General features: G+C 54.7%; 2 protein-coding genes across 6 annotated transcripts in view; one reads left to right on the forward strand and one right to left on the reverse strand.

Moving 5' to 3' along the window:
• Window positions 1-7154, forward strand: part of TNIP1 (TNFAIP3 interacting protein 1) — a 48382-nt gene extending 41228 nt beyond the window's left edge. For 3 of the 5 annotated variants that reach the window (XM_032337276.1, XM_032337275.1, XM_032337280.1), the window contains 6 exons: window positions 859-990; window positions 2447-2572; window positions 3049-3114; window positions 3818-4009; window positions 4842-4932; window positions 6374-7154. In XM_032337276.1, coding sequence (XP_032193167.1) covers window positions 859-990; window positions 2447-2572; window positions 3049-3114; window positions 3818-4009; window positions 4842-4932; window positions 6374-6408 — 642 coding nt within the window. In that variant the 3' untranslated portion in view covers window positions 6409-7154. The remainder of the gene's footprint in view (window positions 1-858; window positions 991-2446; window positions 2573-3048; window positions 3115-3817; window positions 4010-4841; window positions 4933-6373) is intronic. The other 2 variants (XM_032337279.1, XM_032337277.1) reach the window with 2 other exon arrangements.
• A 502-nt stretch (window positions 7155-7656) lies between these two features.
• GPX3 (glutathione peroxidase 3) lies at window positions 7657-15801 on the reverse strand. Its single transcript, XM_032337281.1, has 5 exons — window positions 15632-15801; window positions 10998-11151; window positions 9716-9833; window positions 9161-9260; window positions 7657-8744 (listed from the first exon to the last, which is right to left on the reverse strand). The coding sequence occupies exons 1-5, from the start codon at window positions 15716-15718 to the stop codon at window positions 8523-8525; spliced, it is 681 nt and encodes a 226-aa protein (XP_032193172.1). The 5' UTR covers window positions 15719-15801; the 3' UTR covers window positions 7657-8522.
• Between the last annotated feature and the right edge of the window lie 1798 nt (window positions 15802-17599).

Raw genomic sequence — 17599 nt, forward strand, 5'->3', positions numbered from 1 at the left:
CACGGGGGGAGGTTTTCTTCATGCCCCCCCACTGCCTAGGGAGGCACTGTGGGCGCTGCCGACGCATGGCGAGCAGAAGCCCCGCCGTGCTGGGGGCTAAAGTCCATGTGGCAACGAGCATGGCAGGTCCTGAGCGGGGTTCCAGAGTCCTCAAGTAACACGCTAACTGCACTGAAGGGGAACCCCATTAACAGAGATCTTTCAAGAAGCTCTGAGCACACTGCTTCCGTAAAAGGAAAGGATTTTATGAGCGTGGTGGAAGGAGGGTGCTTTTCTGTTTTCAGAATGTTATTTGGTCATGTTTCAGCCCATTTTCAGGCTTATAAAGACAAAATATTAAATAAGTCAGAATTATGTAATCTAACTACAGAAGAGCTGGGGACAGAGAGTTCAGCTTGGGAGCCACGGTTTTGGAAAGCTGAAGAATCTGAGGGCAAGGCGAGTTGAGGACATGGAACCTTTCCCGAAAGGCTTAATATTCTCTCTAGGTCTGGGTGTTGGGAAGTGAGCTACCCCTGCTCAGGGAAAGGGACATTTTCCCTTCTGGGTGAGGACCCCCCACTTAGCCTGCTTCTAAGCTGTGTGACTTTGGACACGTCACAGTTTTCTGAACCTCAGTTTTTACATCTGTCAAATGGGGGTGATGGTCATAGTCTTTCCTTCATAGGACTGTGGAGAGGATCCAATGAAATGATGTGTGTCATGTAAATAAATAGGGTAGCCCTTAGTAGATAGTACTGGTGGTGGCAGTTATTATTGTCACTCATGGCAGGAAGGTCCCTGAAGGTGACCTTGCCAATGGGGCCGGACTTCCAGGGCTTCTGCTGATGGGCCTGTGTCCTTTCTTCCCAATCCCAGGCCCTGGAGGAAGCCCTGAGCATCCAGGCCTCCCCTTCCTCTCCGCCAGCAGCATTTGGGGGCCCAGAAGGAGCTGGCGGCCTCCTACGGAAACAGGAGCTGGTCACGCAGAACGAATTGCTGAAACAGCAGGTGAGTCCAAGAAGAGGAGGTCGGGTAGGAGATGCTGAGTCCGGAGCTGGAAGCATTCCTGAGACCCGCAATGGGCTTGGAATCCCGTGGAAGTTCTAATTAGTAGTCCACATTCTGGCTACTGGCCAGGACCCCTGTCTGGTAATAGGTTTATCCTTTCCAGCACTGTGTCCCTAACTAGGTCATTCCTCTGCCACCTTTTTGAGTTAACCGTCTCTGTACCCCGGCTGTGCTATTATTTACTTAGTATTTTAAAAATAACTTTTAGGGGCACCTGGGTGGCTCAGTTAAGCATCTGCCTTCAGCTCAGATCATCATCCCAGGGTCCTGGGATCAAGCCCCACATCAGGCTCTCTGCTCAGTGGGGTGTCTGCTTTTCCCTCTCCCTCTGCCTTTCCCCTGTTTGTGCATCTGCATGCCCTCTCTCTCTGTCTCTATCTGTCAAATAAATAAATACAAATCGTTTAAAAAATGACAAATTTAAAATACATAGTTTTCAATCAATGTATTTAAAAAGGGACTTTATGTCACTGCTATAAATGAAAAATACTTTATTTCTTGCTAAGCAAGAAATACAGTAAAAGAAAAATAGTTTTTTAAAGATTTTATTTATTTATTTGACAGAGAGACGTCACAAGTAGGCAGAGAGGCAGGCAGACAGAGAAGGGGAAGCAGGCTCCCTGCTGAGTAGAGAGCCCTATGCGGGGCTCTATCCCAGGACCCTGAGACTGTGACCTGAGCTGAAGGCAGAGACTTAACCCACTGAGCCACTCAGGCACCCCAAAAAACAGTGTTATTAAACTCTAACTGGATACGCTTGCCTGATGAAGACTCTGAACTTGAGTCCTCTTTGAGGCAAGGGAAGGGAAATTCATAAGTACTGGAAAGATACTAAAGACATGCCAGCATAAATGGAGACTTGCTCCTTGAGGGGCACAGAAGGACTGAAAGGAAATTGGCAAGTCTAGGGCTGTCCCATGTGTTTCTATCTGATGCTATGCTTTGGAACCCCCTAAACCATGTCTAACCTGGCCAGCGTCTCACTGGTCTCCGTGGGAGGTGAAAGTGTGGGCTCAGGGAGCCCACGAGGCACCCGTGAAGCCTTGGGAGAGTTCTGTAGGTCCCCTGGGAGACAGGAGACGACCCCCAGTCTTGCCCCCACGCTCCAGGCCCGTGGCCTCACCTCTCTCGGGGGCCTTAGCAGATGAAGGGATGGGACTGGTGGGGGGCTTCTGACCCCCCCCCTTTTTTTAAGCCACAGATACCTTGTTTAAATAAAGCCCTATGTTGAAGCCCAGATTATGAAATAGAGGGAACCAGAAACTACTCTGCAGGTGGGAGCCAGAGTCCTCACAATGGCTGTGAGGATGGGGTGACAGCAGCAGGAGGCCAGAGCAGTCTGAGCCCCTCCTCCCTCACCCTCCCTTTCCGTCCCCTCCCCTCCGTTCCCCTCTAGGTGAAGATCTTTGAGGAGGACTTCCAGAGGGAGCGCAGTGATCGAGAACGCATGAATGAGGAGAAGGAAGAGCTGAAGAAGCAGGTGGAGAGACTACAGGCCCAGGTCACCTTGTCCAATGCCCAGGTGAGAGCAGCTGACCAGGGAAGGGGCACCCGGCTGCCCTCACAAGGTAGGGGTGCGGCTTGGCGGGGCCCTGGTGAAACTGGAGGTCAGGATGCACGTGGTCCTTCCAGCTCTGCCTACCTCTGCAAGTCCCGTCTCCTCTCTGACCCCACCTCCATGGTTGGAGTCCCCCACTCTCTCTCAGAAGTGAACTGAAGGATGTTAATAGGGACCTAGGGCAATAGGAGGCTTGTGTGAACCCTCCTGATCTCTGTTCACACCACGCCCGGTGAGCAGGCCTCCCCTGCAGCCACCAGCCAGAGCTGGACTCTGCTCCTTGGGGGCCTTCCTTCCCCGGGGCTGGGCCACGAGGGCCACCAGGAGTGCTGGCCCTTTGCCGCAGCCCATCAGCCGGCAGGGCTTCTTACGGCCTGAGTGCGGGCCTGGCCAGGAAGCACCTGGGCCAACAGTCTTCTCCCCCTCCCTTCTCCTCTCAGCTAAAAGCATTCAAAGATGAGGAGAAGACAAAAGAAGCCCTCAAACAGCAGAAGAGGAAAGCAAAGGTGAGGAGGTTTGAGGGAGGAAGCAGCACTGACCTCATCTTACCTTATTCAGGGAGCTAAAGTCTGAGTGGGGGAGGCAGCATCTTCTCAGGTGTCCAACTAATTAATGAGGTAGTGCAGGGCAAGCACTTCGAACAATACTTGGTACAGAGTAGGTGCTCAGAACACGTCAGCTTCATCAGTGGATATTTTGTGCCCTTGTATCAGCCTCCTGTGCACCTACCTGTACCCAGCCACCTGTGTCCCGGTACCCAGCCACCTGTGTCCCTGTACCAGCCTCCTGTGCACCTGTACCCAGCCACCTGTGTCCCTGTACCAGCCTCCTGTGCACCTGTACCAGCCTCCTGTGCACCTGTACCCAGCCACCTGTGTCCCAGTACCCAGCCACCTGTGTCCCTTGTACCCAGCCACCTGTGTCCCAGTACCAGCCTCCTGTGCACCTGTACCCAGCCACCTGTGTCCCTGTACCCAGCCACCTGTGTCCCTTGTACCCAGCCACCTGTGTCCCGGTACCTGCCACCTGTGCCCCTGTTCCAGCCACCAGTGTCCCGGTACAAGCCACCTGTGTCCCAGTACCCAGCCACCTGTGTCCCTGTACCAGCTTTCAGAGAACTAAGATACCAAGTAGAGAAAGAGCAGCGAGACAGGCATCACTGGGGATGGCCTGTCACAGACTAGAGCCAGACACCAACATTTCTTGCAGGCCTCGGCGGAGCACTACCACATGGAGCCCCACCCAGAGCACCTGTGCGGGGCCTACCCCTACGCCTATGCACCCATGCCAGCCATGGTGCCGCACCATGGCTATGAGGACTGGTCCCAGATCCGCTACCCCCCGCCCCCCATGGCCATGGAGCACCAACCCCCACTCCCAAACTCACGCCTCTTCCACTTGGTGAGTCTGTGTGCCCCCCCCCCCCACTCTAGGACACACGAGAGGCCCACCCATGCACTTTGCAGAGGGCAAGGTCAAGGGAGGGGGTCTGAGACTGCATTCTTAGCTCTTGGCTGAACAGCACTGTGGTGTGCAGGCAGACGTCCAGAGCCAGGCAGGACTCCAGCCCAAAGCTACTCAGGGTCTCTTGTGTAGGACAGGAAAGGCTCAGAGGGAGGGCAGGAAGCAGGCCTGGGGCTCAGAGTTTGGGTTTGCCTTATTCGTGGAACCTGCACTTGTAACCAGGTACAGGCCTTCAGCTGTGCAGTCTCTCCTTGGCTTTCCTTTTCTTTTCCCCTTTCCAGTTTCCCTTCCACTCCCTTCTTTCTTTCCTTTTATTTTGCTGTTCATTCTTTCTCCAAAGAGCTGCTGCCACCTGTCCCACCCTCTCCATCCTTCTGCCATTGTCCTGGTTCGGCATCCCCGCTCCCACCTGGACAATGGCACTGTCTTCTGCCTGGTCCTCTCGTCTGGCATCTCCTGCTCTGCCCTGTCCTTACATACGTCTTCTTGGTAGTCTACACCGGAGCAGAGGCGGGGCTTAAGAGATTGGCTTGGGGGATTGTAGAGACCTAGAACCGAGCTTGGCCACCTTCTTAGCTAGATCTCCTTCAGCGAGTTTCTTAACCCCTCTGAGCCTCAGTTTCCTTACCTGTAAAATGGGGATGGCAGCCTAAGTTGTAAGGATTCAGGTGTGCTGGATTAGCGTGTATTGAGTGCTGTGCTGGCATGGTAGCTGCACCTGGGATTTTTGAGGGCAGTGATTGGCTACTAAGCCCCACTTCTGTTGCAGCCAGAATACACCTGGCGGCCGCCCTGCGGCGGGATGCGCAACCAGAGCTCCCAAGTGATGGACCCACCCCCAGCCAGGCCTGTAGAGCCAGGTGAGAGTGGCCTTGTCCCGGGTCTCTCCTTTCCCTGGGGGGGATAACTTCTTACCTGCCAGGAACGCCCCAGTCTGGGGATGAGGTGCCAGAGAGGCCTCACATTCCAAGACGGGGTGAAGAGGATGGGGAGGTGACCGCAGAGCAAGGGGGTTAAAGTCATTCATTCATTCTTCCGAGCTTGGTGTCTGAATGGCAGGCGCTCTGCTGGGTGCTGGGAAAGCCACGTGGGTAGAAACAGTCGATGATTCCTGCCCTCGAGGAGCTTACTGCCTCGTGCGGGAGGAAGAAATGAGTAAAAGGCACACACAGGCATCACACAGACAGGCATTCGAGTGCACTTAGGTGCCCTGAAGAAAGGAGAGCAGATAGCAGAGGATCCTGTTGGAGTCCGGACCCTCAGTGCCTGAGGGACAGTAGAAGATGTCCTTGCAGAGAAGTAACACGTACAAAGGCCCTGATGGGAGGGAGGAAAGAAGGAAAGCCAACTGGAGGGTTGAGAGAAGGCCAGAGAAGACTGGAGAAGCCAAGGGCGAGGTGGGTAAGGAGAGCCGGGCGAGGCAAGAGCAGGGAGGTAGGCGAGTCCAGGCTCCACGGGGACCTGTAGACGATGGCGGGGGCTGGTCTTTATCCCAAAGATGATGGGCCATCCTCGGACATGTTTAAAGCAGAGTGGCATGACAGATCAGATCTGCATTTTGAAAAGCTCTATCTGGTCATAGTGCTGGCCAGCCACAGCTGGGGACCAGAGGTCGGTTTGCTAGTCACAGGGGGACCCCAGGACCCCGGTGACTTCCTTTGCTTCCTCCAGGGCTCTGCAGGGCAGAGGGCACTGCCTTGCCTTGGGGGTGGGGGACAGAGAGCTGAGTCCTTCTCTGCACAAAGAGGTGTTTCCTGCGGACTGTGGCTTTGCCGAGCTAGAGCCGGCTCTGCCGGGAGGTCAAGGGCCCCTCACGGAAGGTGTGTGAGCAGACACTGTGGGATGATGGGAGCCAGTGTGGTTTGGAGGAGCTGGTGGTTGGCAGGAGGCACTGGGCTGGTCGGCCATTTTCTCCTGGCTCCTGACAGAGCCCTGAAGGTTGTGTGGAGCCCCTGGGATGCTGCGGGGATAAGGGGTTAGTGGGCGGGGTTCTCTCCTCCCCCAGATATGCTCCCAGATATGGAGCCAAATGGGCTAAGCTCGAACACTTGTAGATCTGGAACTCTGGCAATACTTAAAAATCTCTCTGTGCCCTTATTCCCTCCTCCATAAAGGAAAAATAATCTGCCGGCTTCATAGGACTAGGGAAGGACTGAACGACACCGAACGTCCTAGCCCAGGACCTGACGCTCCATAGCCCTCAACTCTGGGATTTCCGCTATTCCTTGCTGGTTCCCATAAGCTTTTGAAACCTACTGTACTTCATCATTTCTAAAGTCCTCAATATTTTTCTTTATTTAGAGTCTACGAAAAATGACCGTGAGGGGCCTCAGTGAGACCAGATTCTGTCACTTGGCTCCACCCCGTCTTGCAGGATCTCCTGATCTCAGATGCTGAAAAACTGGAGGCCGTGTTCCCTGTGTGGCCAGAGCCTTCGCTGGATGGGAGGCTGAGGGGCTCCTGGGTTGTGCCCCAGACCAGCCTAAGCCGTTTCCAGACTAGAGAGGCTCCACACAGAAGGCTTCCATTTGGCCCATCCTTTGGAGCCACGAGGAGAAACTCACCGCCTAGCATGGACCAAGTGGAGAGAGGCCTCATCTGACTTTGACCTGCCATGCTCTGTGGAATCACTGGTGGACTTCAGTCTCAAGAGTGGGGTACAGCTGAGACCCTTTCCTTTCAAAACTTCCCCAGAAGTGGTCCCAGCCCCTCTGTGGAACATGTTCAATTCACATGTGTGTTGAATTTTTGCTTGAAGCCCTGTAGTAGCAGGACCTGCCCCATGCCCAAGCCTTCCCCCCCTGCCGAGGAGCTCCAAGAAGAACGGGTTTGCTCTCAGAAGCAGAAGACAAATGTTCTGTCACAGGGCCCTCCACTTCCACCCACAGCAGCCTTGCCAGCACTGTGGCAGCCTGGGATGAAGGCCACGCCAGCCACCCATGCCGAGGGGCCCACCATGAGGCTGGCAGACCCTCGGCCCTACATTGAAGGCTTGGGGTGTCAGAGGACCAGATCAAGGTGGCTGGCTGTCCCTGGCCAGCTGTTTGCACGAATCTTGGACATAAATCCAAGTTGAAGATCAGTATTCTGTGATTTGTATTTTTTTATGGCCTGGCTAGTGTTCCCTCTGCAGTCGATGAGAGTGCTGCTTTCTGTGCCCCATTCCCCTCTAGTCTCGAGACCATCACCAGGGCTCTTGGCAGATTTCCCCGGGCTCTGCTCCAAGCCAGTCCAAGGGCGGGGCACCCAGGGGCAGTGGAAGAAGTCTGGGCTGAGAGTCAGGCGACTTCACATGTTGGGAGGCAGTGGGCAAGGCCGGCCCTTCTGTGAGGCGGTTTCCTCACCCATCACATGAACTACCTCGTCTCAGCCCCAGCTTCCTGGAGAATTGTGGGAGGGAATGGGTGTGGGTGGGAACTGCTTTTGTAAACTCTAAATGCCAAGTTAGAGAAGCACAGTGGGTCTAGGTAGAAACCAAACAGCAGGGGCCCAAAGCACTCCCTCCATTTCTCTTCTCCCTCCGACTCCCTCCCTACCCAGCCCAGTGAGGACAGCCCCAAGGAGGAAGCACCACAGTAGGCTCAGCTGTTGCAGAAAGGCCTTTACTGGGCAGACAGGGAGGGAGGAGTCTAGTGCCAGGGACCAGGGTGAGGGGAAAGGGCACGTCCTCCAGAAAAGCAGGGGTGGCATCCCTGCCCAGGGGCCTCAGCCTGAATGCACTAAGGGCCGGCCCTTCAGACAGGCTCAGGGGAGGTCCGCCCATGAGGGCTTCGGGCCCCTCCTTCATGGAGATGCCATTCCTGACACAGGGACGTGGCCCTGGCTCTCAACATCTGCCTTGGCTGCTCTAGGGGAGCACTACAGTGGGGGTGGAGGGTAGGGGACTCGAGAGGGCCCCTCAGGAAGGAGAAGAGGCTGCATGGTGGAGAGGAGGGAGATCGGGCAGTGTGGTAGACCCAGAAAGTTCTGGGCACTTAAGTGGTGGTGGTATCTGGAGGCAAAGGAGGTGCTGGCCCCCAAGTTGAGGTCTAGGTCAGAACAGAACAGTTGGAGCTTGAGCTGGTTTTAATGTGGGCTCAGCTGAAAGTGAATGGTTCTCGTCCGAACAGAACTGGAGAGAAGGGGGAGGTGTTCTCCCGCACTCCCGCACTCCCAGCACAGAGCTGTGCGTACACATATGGTACACGCTCCCCGTATTCACGCAGGTACACACAGGTGGTGGTCTCTGTGCACACACACCGTCACACACACCTGTAGGCACGTGTGCAGACGCCCACGTGCACAGCAGTACAGACACAACTGTTTGCATGTGTTTGGGTCAGGTTGGGGCCTTGTGTAAAAGTGAGGGGTCTATGGTGGGAGTGTGGCGTAGTTGGAGAAATGGATTCCTTCCTGAACGGAGTCCCTCCCCAGCCCCCGCACGGAGGACAGGGGGTGGGGCAGGCCTGATTTACTTCCCCTGGACCGCCAGAGCTGCCTGCCGCCTCATGTAGGCCAGGATGTCCATCTTGACGGTGCTGACCGTGGTCCGGTGGTACCAGCGCATGATGGGTATGCCGTCTGGCCCCACCAGGAACTTCTCAAAGTTCCAGCGGATGTCATGGACCTTCATGGGTTCCCAGAAGAGGCGGCCAGGTGAGCCCAGGAGCTCTGAGGTGGGGGGGCAGGAGTTCTGCAGCGGGAATGAGAAGCGTGTCAGCCCTGCTTGGGGCCCTTCCCAGCCTCCCTCTCCAGGCCTTCCACGAGGGCTTAGAGGGGAAGGTAGGAGAAGCCTGGCACTGAGCAAAGAGCACCAGTTTCGGAGTTGAAAATGGAATCCCAGGACCAGCTTTGGCTCTAGCGGATTGTAGGACTCTAGCAGCTTTTCCCTTCTGGGGCCCTGCTTGGGCCATATTTATACAATGGACTGTTGTGATCCTAGGGTCTGCCAAGCTTGATGGTTAGAATGACAGATGCCGGGAAATCCCCCCAGGGGCCCAGAGGTGGGGGAGGGTGGCATGGGCTGTGTCTCCCCAAGGGTGGGAGCTGGGAGTGGCTGTAGCTCTGTCCAGAGCCAGGTCAGCGGGTCAGTTGTGGCTACGCACTCACCTTCAGGAACGTGTAGAACTTCTGCTCTTTCTCCCCGTTCACATCCCCTTTCTCAAAGAGTTGGAAATTGGGGACAAAGCCCCCGCCTGGTCGGACATGCCTACAAGGAATGTTCTTATGTGGGTCCCAAGGAGATGGGCCTAGGGCTCAGAAATGACAAGAAGGGACTGAGCAGGGAGGGGCTGTTGGGAATCTGGAACTTTTCCCACACCAGGCAGTGGGAATTGATGAAAACTGAATGGACACAGGCATAGTGTGGATGTGCAAGCTTCTTTTTCCGGTTTGGTACCTTCTCAGTACCCCTGTCCCCTGCCTACACTCCCCCCACCACACCACCCGGCCCTGCCACCATCCCATCATGCACACACAGGCAGTCATCCCTGTGTCCGACCTCTCTTCCGTTCATGCCAGCGAACGGGGTTCCTGGAAGGGGAGCATGGTTCTTGGTGGCTAAGTACCCGTCAAGAGCAGGGGCCAATGCAAGAGATCCCCGGCACCTCGGCTGGGGCACAGGGGACTGTGCTTTCTCAAGACACCAAGCAAGCAAGCACTCACTTGAGGCTGGGTAAGATTTCCGAGTTCTCTCCCGGCTCCTGTTTTCCAAATTGGTTGCAGGGGAAGCCCAGAATGACTAGACCGAATGGTTCAAGCTCTTCCTGTAGTGCATTCAGTTCTGGGCCAGGGTGAAAGAGAGCAGAGATGAAGGGAGACTATCAAGGACCCCTGTCTTGTCTGCACCCCTCCACCTGCTCACCCATTGTGAGCTGAAATCACCGAGGCCTGACTGGGGAAGATTGCTCAGCAAGCGTGACAATGCTGGGCTACAAGCCTCATTCTCCTGACTTCAGTATGGTTGTATTGGAGATCTGGAGAGAAAGCAATACGCTTTCTCAAACCAGAAACCAGTCAACTGCTCACTGCCACTGGGCCTGTAGGCTAATGGCTCCTCCAGGAGTCTCAGGATTGAGTCCCTTAGAGCAAGAGCCGTATATCCCTGGGCAGAAGACTTCCTGGCAGTTTGGGAATTGAATGGAGGCCATGGCCCAGCTTCCCAGCTCCCTCAGTGCCAGCACCCAGCCCATCTCTTGCACAAACACACTCTGCTCTATTCCAAAGTCTGGAAAGAAGGATTCTAGAGAAGAGCCCACTGGGCCATCCAGCCCACTGTCACTCTGCTTCTGGGAATTTGCCTGAGACGGCCAGGCAGACATTCAGGGTCAGGTTCCTTGCTTCCCCCAAAACCCTGCCAGCGGACTGTGCTCAGCCCCATGGCATTTTCCTGTGGGTGGGGTCAGATAGCCTCTGGTCAGCCTGTTCTCTCAGGCTGTTTCCTCTGCCCTGGCTAAACAGAGGGGAGTGAGGATACCAGGATCACAAAACCTAGCACAAACACCTGGGATTGCCACTGACACGTGTCCTCGGGGCCTCAATCTAACTGCCCAGTTTCTGGGTAGGAGCCAAGAGAAGCACTAGGGCCGATGGAGCTGAGGGCAGATGGGAGATTCTCACCAGGATAAAGATACCATTTCTTACTCCCCTGGAAGAACACCCCAGGCACAGACCCAATGTCCTCCATCCCTCTGTTTTTGGGGCAGTTTGGGTCCCCAGAGATGAAGGGTTACTGGGAATCTTCTAGAACATGTCTGAAGGCAGTCAGACCTCAGGCTTATATAGTCATCTTCACTGATATATGGAAGACAGTAGAGTTGGGATACAGGACTTGGAATCTTGGGATCTCGGTCACCCCTTCCTGCTTGCACCGAAAAAACTCCTGTGATTAGAATGTGCCTAACAGGCAGAAATAGCCCCACAGCAGGGGGCGGGGGTGGGCTCTTACCAACGTACTGGCCCGTCAAGCCTCAGTAGCTGGCCACGTTGACAAAGAGGATGTATTTGCCAGCGTACTGCTTGAAGGGGATGTACTCCTGCCCGTCGATGGTGAGGGCTCCGTAATCATAGATGGTGCCGCTCACATCAGCATGGCAGTCCGTCTGGAACAGAGGAAGACCAGTCCCGGGGAGCGGTTAGGGCTGGAAGGGAACCCAGGCATCTCCGTTTTCAAGATCATGAAAGGTATCAACAGGGCGAGTGACTTACCCAAGACCAATCTAAGAACTAGAACTGGACCAGAACCAAGGTCTACTTCCTTAGGCAAGGGAATGCTTATGAAAGCACTTAATCAGCAGCTGGGTGTGTGGAACCCTGCTGTCCTACTTCCATGGCCATTCTGTCGCCTCCTGTGCCCAATGCCTAAACACTGGCCAGGCCCGGAGAGAGACCATGCTGATGCAGGAGGTTGCCTTACTCCGGGTTGCTCCTGGAGGCTGCTGGGGCCGCTGCTGCAGACAGCCAGGCAGGGGACAGTGTGGGCCAGCTGATCGCATTGCCAAGGACAAACTGAACAGAAAGGAGGAAGTGGCTGTGTGCAGAGGGGTGATTCAGATATGGAAGACTGGAGGACTGGAAAGCTGAGGCTGTTGCTACAATATAAGGAAGTAGGAGGAGCCAGGAAGGGGAGAGGCCTGCCGGGAGGATTCCATGTGCCGGCAAGGGGAAACCAACAGGGCCTCGCCCATGGGAGATGTTCCCTGTAAGTGTGTAGCTGGGATGACCGGTATGCCTTCCTCTGTGCCCGGCTGCTGCGCACCCCCCACCACCCGCCGACAAGTGACCTTCTAGAACAAGTAGTGGACAGTGGACTCAGGTGGGGATGCGGATTCCATGTCCAGCTCTGCCGCTAACTCCCTGTGTGGTCTGGGGCTAGCTCCTTTTCTTCTCTGGGCCTCAGTTTCCTCTTTTATAAGATGAGAACCTTGAACTGGATCAGCCACGCTCAACCATGACGGCTTGCCAGCATCACCAGCAGTGGGCTGGGGAAGGAGTGGGCCCAGTGCCAACCAGCAGGGCATTGCTTGGACCCCACTTTCCACCTACCCCAGCTCCGGCACAGGCGACGAAAACCTGGGTCTACTATTTTTTTTTTTTCTGGGTCTACTATTGAAAGGGTGTCTTGGCGTCAGTCACACAATCAGCAGCAGTGCTGGTCATGAGGGGAAAGGAAAGTGTTGGCCAGCATTATACTGGGTCATCTCTGGCCATGATGGGGGAGGAGACAGGTCCCCAGACAATAAACAAATGTAGTATGAACTAGCATTACAGATCAGGAGAGACCTGCGGTAGCAGTGAGAGAAGCAAATCCACACCCTCTCCTCCCCATCGGTCTTGGAAGGCTTGCTGTTAAGGTGAGGCACTTGGGCCCAGCCAGGTGAAGGGAGTCATCTGGTTGGCAGGGTGTGGCCCCAGGAGGGTGTAGAAAAGTCACCCTCAGCCTGGAAAATGTCGCAGGCCTGCTGAGCCAGGCAAGTCAGGGCTCCCTCCGGCAAGCCATTCTCAGAGAGCTGCGAGCTCTCTTCTCGGCCTCAGTGCCGATTCCCTGTTTTCCATGAAACTGGGAGCCCATGCCCCGTGACTTCCAGCGGGTGCCAGAGACAGGTCCGAAACCTAAGCTCCACATTCCTCTAGCCCCTGCCTCCCTGGCCCCAGCTGGGTCAGTTCCACCACTGAACACAAACAACCAGGGCACAGCACACCCGGCCCAGAGCTGGCCGAGGAGGTCTAGCAAGCCAGAAGGCAAAGACTCCCCACTCGCCCCTCTAGCTCTTCCCCTCCACCCCCATCCAAAGGCAAATTCTGGGAATTGACGAGAACAAAAGACTTCAACAGGTTGTCCAAATAACAGAAGCTTGTAAACAGGACAATCTGCTTCTGAGCACAGCTTCAGGATGGGGGTGGGGTGAGGGGACTCTCCTCTCGCTAGGCTAGGCTTTTTAGTCTTTGTTGGCTCTGTGGCCCTGAGGGTGTGAGTCACTTTCACTCTGGGAGCCTCAGGTGGCTGACAGGCAAGGATAATGCCACCTGTCCCCAAACAGCCGTGCGAATCTCTGCGCAGATCAGAACAGTCTTGAAAGCCTCAAGGAGAGAAATCCCCATCCCAGGAGATAGTGATTATTCTGCCAGCAGCTAGGGGGAAAGGCCCTGAGGGTCCTCAGTTATTGTGAAGAGGGCTTTGAGGATCTCCAACCAGGGGAAAGAGGAGGCTGCTGCAAGGTGTCTCTGGGGAGAAGCGATGAGGACAGAGCCTCCAAGCTGTCTGCCACTGAGCCCAGGGCCGTGGGTTCAGACACCATCCATGGTGACTCTGACCGTGACCCCTCCTTTCCTTTCTGTGGGGCTCTGGCGGCTCGCCTGTCAGATGGGCTCAGAGTCAGTGTTGTCTTAAGGGCTCTTCATCTCTGTCAGCCTGTGGTTCCATGATTCTCTCTGCCTGGTTGAGTCACCTAGAAACCAGCGGTTACTAGGGTCTCACGCACGTCAGCGGTCATTACCCTCTCCAGCTTCTGCAGAGTCCTTCTGCACAGCAAGGACAGGGAGCCTGGGTAGCTTAAAGCTGGGCTGGAGATGGGACACAGCAAGGAAAGGAGGATTTCCTTCATTATCCGGCTCCTCCCTTTGAACTGGGAGGAGGCAGACATCCCTCCGAGAAGGTCACCTACTGCCCATCCCATTCCTCACGTGCCTCACCATCCTATCCCTTGGCCCTGGAGTTGGAGGTAAGGTAGGTGGTTGAGTCTTAGAATCCGGAGCTAGGACATCTCGACTCTCAGGCCCTGGGAGGAGAGATGGGCATGCCCAGACTGTCGTTAGTCAGCAAGTCCTAATAGGCTGCCTCTGATAGGATCATACCTCACCCTAAGACTTTTCTAGACATACCCATCCTGTTCTCTTTGAATCCACCCATTCCTTCCCCAGAGTTCTGCAAATAACACAGAGCTATGATGAGTTATTCATGGGGTCTACCTTCTTACCTCCAGCCTTCTCGAGTCAGAGCCCAATCTTCTCTGGCTTTCCCTAGACTGAGAGTAAAGGGCTGACTCCATGCTGCTGGCCTGCCCACCGCCAGCTCTACCCCACACCACAATCTTGACACTCAGTCCCATCCCTCACCTGGAAAATGTCTTTTGAGTTGAGGATAATGAACAGGGTTGGATACAAAGGAGGAGGCGTAGAAATGCCTTTATAACCATCTACTCCAAAGAGAAACAGACTGAATAGGATTTAGCAGAGGACAGGACAGGATGGAGGGATAGACACATACAGAAGGAACCCTGTGCTTGGAATGTGCTAATTGGACAGTGGATAGAACTTTGGAAATAGGATTATGGACTCCTAAGATCTTAAAGACCCAGAAGATTTTAGAAAGACAGAAGCTCAGAGCTTCTCTTGAGCTTATACAAGCATGTAGGGTGTGTATGTGTGTGTATGTGTCTGTGTCTGTGTGTGTGTGTGTTATGTGTGTTGGGAGAGTGGAGACAAAATCTCTCTCTTTGGATCTTTACCCAAAGGCTTCTGCCTCCCACCCTGGGGAAGAAGAGAGGTCTACTGGGCGCATTCGGGCTTGTACTATCCTAGGAGATGAGCAGGCTGGGTCACCCCACTCCTGGCTTCAGCATCCCCACTCTAGCTAAGGGTCACACACTCTGCTGGGGATAGACAGAGGTTCAGGAGAACTCCGCCTCTCCTGTGAGCTGGCAGTCCCCAACTTTCTCCAGCTTACCAGGTCTGCTCAGGCCACTATGGACAGTGGGTGGTGGGCGGAGAAGCTGCCCCAGAACACACCTTCACAGAGCAGCAGGTGGATTTTGCAGCTTCCCCAAGCATTCCCCGGGGAAACCATCAGCTTCCTTGTGCCCCCCACCTTCACTTCCCTCCCCGCCCCGCCCCGCCCCCACCCCACCCCGCCCCCACCCCAGCCCACCACAGATGAACAACCTGAGGCCCATAAAGGATTGAGAGTCTAGCCAGTGTCCTGGGGACTGTGCACTGTCAATCCAGAGTGCTTTCGGTCACGGATGTCTGCCTCTTCTACCAACGCCCTGGAATCCTAGCGGGCATTTCTACCTGCGTTAATGCTTGGGCTAGAAGAGCCCTCGCTGCCGTAATTCTCCAAGACCGGGACCACCCAGCTCCTTCCCTTTCTCCTTGCCTATCAGTCTCCCCTGGGAACCTCCGCAGCCAGCCGAGATGCGGAGTCTCTAGGCCTTTTTCTGTGCCCCCGCCCACTTCAGGCCCGCCTGAAGGGGAGTAGCTGGGGACCGGCTTGGCATGCTCGTAACAAGGCGACCCTGAGGCAGCTGTGGGGCAGACGGGGTCAACTCGGCGAGAGGGACTCTCCTCCCTATTCATTCTGCCCACCCAGGGCACTCAGATCTCCCATAGATAAAACTGCAAAGATAGAGGCGCGCCGGGCGGGGGTCCCGGAGGCGGAGAGGGAGGAACCGGGGTTAAGGTCCTCGCACCAGGTGTTGCCCCTCCTGGAGGGGAGCCCGGGAAGATGGGTGCCTCGCCACCGACAGACGGACACCTGGGGGCTCTGTTCGTCCCGCCGGGGCCCCACCCCTAAGGCTCACTCACCTTCGACTTTTCCTGCCCCCGGCTCGGCGGGACGAAGCCAGCCAGGAGCAGGGAGAGAAGGCAGGACGCCCGCAACAGCCGGGCCATGGCTGGCACGGGGCGCGTCTCGGGCTCGACTGAGACGCTGTCTGATCCCGGGCCACCGCCGTCTGAGGGGTCCGATGCCCTCAGCCACCTTTCAAGCCCTCAGCGATGACCAATCCGCGGCCGGCCCGGAGTCCCTGTAGCCAATTGCAGGGCGGCTGGCATTTCAGGGGCGGGCGCAGTTTACCCTCCTTCTCCTCCCTAGGCTCAGGGCGACAGTGACATAAGCAAGTCTGGGCAAAAATGGGAGCGGGTCCTTGTGGACCTATGAGGCTGCCCCCTCTTCTTTAGGCACTAAAGTGCAGGTGGAGGCACGCATAATGTCCTCCAGCATAGCCAGGGGAGAGGGCTTTAAACTCTAACTGAAGAACCAATGGAAGGCTCAATCCTAGGAGACATTTCTTACTCCTAGGTTTTTTTTAAAACACCCCGTGGTGCTCCCTCTTTCCTCTTTCCTCCTTCCTCCATTCCACTTGAAGGATGTTAAGGATTGAAAATGACAGCAAGATCTGCGGTGAGACTGCTAGGAACATTTGTTCCACACAGGTTTACCGCTTAAGCAGCAAAGAGTGGGGGCACCTGGGTGGCTCAGTTATTTGAACGTGGGACCCTTGTTTTCCGCTCAGGTCATGATCTCCGAGCTCAGGGAGGCAAATGCTCTTCCCCTCTCCCTGTGCATGCATGCTCTCTAAAATAAATAAATAAAATCCTTTAAAAAAAAAAAAAAAAAAAGGTGGGAGGGAAGCAAAAAGTGGATGCCCACAGATTTTGAAAGCAGTCCCCTACTGGAGAGAACACTGGGATATCTCAGCCCATTTGTGAGCAGAAAATACATTGCTCACTGTGTTGTCTTGAAAGTGTTGCTTTCCCCCTCTGGGTCTTGGTTTCCCCCAACTGTGTAATGATGGATTAGCTGATGACCTCCTGAAGCCCTTCTGGTTCAGCCTAGATGACTTGCTTCTAAAATAAGAGAAAGACCTAGAACAGAAGTTCCTTGAGAGTAGGGACCATGATCATCACCTGGCCCAGAGCCTAGAGCACAGGTGTTAAATACTTGTTGCATTAATCAACCAAAAAATTCATTTCTCTGCTTGGAGATACCTTTGATTAGGTAGGCAGTTCTAGGTCTGGGCTGTCTTGGTACAATCGTGTTCATAGAGAGAGGAATGTGTTGGGATCAGTACTTCCCAAAACTGCCCAACTACCAGAGTCACCTGGAAAGCTTCTAGTCGATTCCCAGACCCCAGTCCAGAATCACTGCATTAGAATCTTGAGGGGCAGAGGCTGAGAATCTGCTTTCAAACATGTCCCAAAGGTGATTCTGAGGCAGGCGATCCTGTCTTCTGGCAGAGAGGTGCCTTGAGATAGCATGCCTTTCCTCTGATTGGCGATTTTGTCCTTGTGGGAGTTTGGAAGTTCTGTTTCAAGTCCCATATTCTCCATAAAGCCTTTCTTACTTCAAACCACAGCCTGTTGAAGGGAACATTGAAGTCCAGAAAGTCTTTAAATGAGTTAAAGTGCAAAAGCATTTGAACAGTGGCTGACACAAAGTATGTTTTCAATAAATGTTATTTGAAGATTTTATTTATTTATTTGACAGACAGAGATCACAAGTAGGCAGAGAGGTAGGCAGAGATAGAGGAAGGGAAGCAGGCTTCCTGCTGAGCAGAGAGCCCGATGTGGGGCTCAATCCCAGGACCCTGAGATCATGACCTGAGCCAAAGGCAGAGGCTTTAACCCACTGAGCCACCCAGGCGCCCCTTCAATAAATGTTATTTAACCACCCATTTCACTGAGGCTTAGAGATGGGGAACGGTCTGCCACGTTCCCACAGTAAATTGGTGGCAGAGTGGGGACCAGAATCAAGATCTCTAGACTCTAATC

Source organism: Mustela erminea, chromosome 3 (assembly GCF_009829155.1).
Source record: "Mustela erminea isolate mMusErm1 chromosome 3, mMusErm1.Pri, whole genome shotgun sequence".
Taxonomy (NCBI): Eukaryota; Metazoa; Chordata; class Mammalia; order Carnivora; family Mustelidae; genus Mustela; species Mustela erminea.